Source organism: Pterocles gutturalis, unplaced genomic scaffold (genome assembly GCF_000699245.1).
Source record: "Pterocles gutturalis isolate BGI_N339 unplaced genomic scaffold, ASM69924v1 scaffold33168, whole genome shotgun sequence".
Classification (NCBI taxonomy): Eukaryota; Metazoa; Chordata; class Aves; order Pterocliformes; family Pteroclidae; genus Pterocles; species Pterocles gutturalis.
In genome coordinates, this window is record NW_010126724.1 from 5,969 (window position 1) to 9,015 (window position 3,047).

General features: G+C 37.5%; 1 protein-coding gene across 1 annotated transcript in view; it reads right to left on the minus strand.

The window, feature by feature from the left end:
• Positions 1-318: 318 nt before the first annotated feature.
• RPL21 (ribosomal protein L21) overlaps positions 319-3,047 on the minus strand; it is a gene marked incomplete at its 5' end in the record, with an annotated part of 3,980 nt that continues 1,251 nt past the window's right edge. Inside the window, 3 exons of the mRNA XM_010079076.1 lie at positions 319-446; positions 1,281-1,431; positions 2,361-2,473. Of these exons, the coding sequence (XP_010077378.1) occupies positions 357-446; positions 1,281-1,431; positions 2,361-2,473 (354 nt within the window). The remainder of the gene's footprint in view (positions 447-1,280; positions 1,432-2,360; positions 2,474-3,047) is intronic.

Sequence of the window (3,047 nt, forward strand, 5' to 3'; positions counted from 1 at the left end):
AAGCCCATTATCCCTTTCCGCACAAAAAAATTAAACCTTCAAGTGACACTGTATAATGCTTGGTATATGCTCTTAGTTTGTTGGTGAAATATTACACATCCTCTCATATTACCTAATGATCACCACTGAGCATTAGCAAATTTCAATGTCCCCAGGATTTACTGTCTATGTAAATGGCTAAACCGACCAGCAAACACTACAGATTATTTAAATGACCAAGCACCATGTAAGGCAAGTTAAATAAACAAACTTCATGAAAAGAAAAAATTTCTAAAGCATTTGTTCCAAAAACCTAAAGGAATCAGCCACAATCATATACACTTGTCCAAAACCAGATCTTTATTTTTAAGTGTGCATTATGCCATGAATTCATAGGGAATTGGTTCCAGCAGCTCTGGATCCTTGCCATTTGTTCTCACAAAGTGTGCTTCTCTTGGTGGAGCAGGCTGTGAACAGAAAACAAAACAAAACTCATATCACTAAAATACAAAAGCAATCATACAAAAAATTCATATTGGCAACCATTTAACACATTATTATATGAATTCTATCATTCCTAGTCTCTTTAAAATTTAATTCACACAACAGCAGTAAGAAAATGACCTGCTAGATAGCGTGGTTGACTTTCATTGCTGAAAGAATCTACACTTTATCCTCTGCAACTTACTAATCCAGTTAACACGCAGTGATGTACCCTGTGGTTTCAAAAGCAACAGCCATTACCTCCTCTCAAAAGCCTAGTTACTCTTTCTTTTCTTAAAGGGTTGCAACAGAAACTGTTGTGATAAATTCAACTAAACTGAAGACAACACTGATCCTATAAATCAGCCAGAGCTTCCGCTGTAGATCAGCAACAGAACAGGAAGCATCCATCTCCTTGTTCACAGCCAAGGATACAATTCCCATCCAGGAACAGTGCAGTTCTGTTCCGGCACCAAATACATTAGACAGCTTAGATGCAGACACACTGATGCTGCCACTCTACTCTTAAAAAAAAAAAAGCAAACTCCTGCAAAACAATTGTGAACACAAGTGAGAGTGGTAGCATTAGACACCTCCAACACGATCTGGCAGAGACCTGGATTTTTCAGAATGTTGTAAGCAGCTTCATTCACATGGGGTATTTTTTTCTTGTTTTGTTTTTCAAAGACAGACTGAAAGAGCTCAGTTTACAGCACAACACTTGTTTTGGAAGAAACACTGTATTCAACTGCTTTCCTTCTAGCATTTTTTTCTAGTGAACTGAATCAACAATGTGCCAGCTACAATACAAATATTACCTGACGTTTCAGTTGAACCCAAATGCCTTTTTCTTTTGCTTCCTTTTTCTTCTTTTCATTCTCCTTCACACGCTGCAGAAAGCTGTCTCTGCTCTTGGAATGTTTAATATGCTCAATACGCACATTAATTCTCTTGGCAAGAATCTTGCCCCTAAGAAAGGAAATCAGTGTTTTTTCTACTGCACTTGAAGAAAGGCTACTTCAAAGCTAGTTTTACGTAACTCCATAAGCTCAATTACAGGTAATTTTTCTTTAAAAGGGTAATCGCTCAAAATACACTGCTGCAGATGCAAATCAGATATAACTCATAGAACTGAAAGCTTATTAATGTATAAATGTGCTAACAATTTAGGATTAAGATTTTGGAGAACACATAATTTTAACCTTGTAGCATACAAAGAATTGTATTACCACTGTACTCCAGATCCAGTTCCTGGAATAAACCCAACTTGTCCTTTTCTGACTGAACTGCACAAAATCCAGCTGAATACAGCTACAAATTAATATTTTAAAAGGGCTTCAGTACCAATGTGAAAGTTGTCTGAAAATCCCCATTAGGTAGAAGAAAACAGAACAGACTATTTCAGTTGGAAGGGACCTAACAATCATCTAGTCCCACTGCCTGACCACTTCAGTGCTGACCAAAAGTTAAAGCACATTAAGGGCGTTGTCCAAATGCCTCTTAAAACACTGACAGGCTTGGTGATCGACCACCTCTCTAGGAAGCCTGTTCCAATGTCTGACCACCCTCTGGTAAAGAAATGCTTCCTCATGTCCAGTCAAACCTCCCCTGGCACAGCTCTGAAGCATTCCCATGTGTCCTATCACTGGATATCAGGGAGAAGATATCAAGGTAATGTCACTTTAAGTGCCGCTCAGAAAAATAAGAACTGTTTCCTCTGACAGGATCCAAGTCAAATGAGCATCATTTGCTTGGGTTATAAAAAGGATATACACTTTACCCACCTTGAATGACCAATCAAGACAATAACTGTCTAACTGGCAAAGTGAAAGGAGGGTGCAATAACAGATCAACTTTCCCAAATACGAAGTGTCAATACATGGAATTTAATTACTTACTTAACCTGCTTGTTAACAATAATGCCCACAGCGTGCTGGGTAACATTATATACCCTTCCAGTCTTGCCATGGTAACACTTGTGGGGCATACCTTTTTGAACAGTACCCATGCCCTGTTAAAACAAGAATAAAATGTAAGTTGAAAAAAAAAAAAACAAAACACCAAGGACTAGTCTTTCAAAAGTTATTTAAGGTACACATTTCAAATTACTTGAGATTGATTTATAAATACTCCTATTTTATTTTATATAGAATTTATAACAATGCATTTTGTATCTGAAGACTACCAAATTTTGCTATGACAGTTCTGGCTGCTTTCAGTGTCGGTGAAATGACTGATCATCTTGCTTTCAGCAAGCAATCACGGGAGACAATCATCATCAAGCTCCAGTGTGCCAAGAAGTGTTAATTCTGAACAGTGCAGTTCTCCAAGAGTCGAATAACAAACAAGCAAATTACACACCATCTTCTGTGTGACGGTTACAAGAACTTTGCATTTCAAACGAAACTAAAGGATTCAATGAAGTAGGAATCCTTGCTGAAAGGCTTTCAGATTCACTACAACTTACTTTTGAAAGTACATTTGATTTTAAAAGGCAAGTTCTAGAAAATATCAAGTTACAGGAAATGCTGCTTCACTCCCCTCCCCCCCCCCCCCTTTTTAAATTTTTTTTTTTTTTTTCCTTA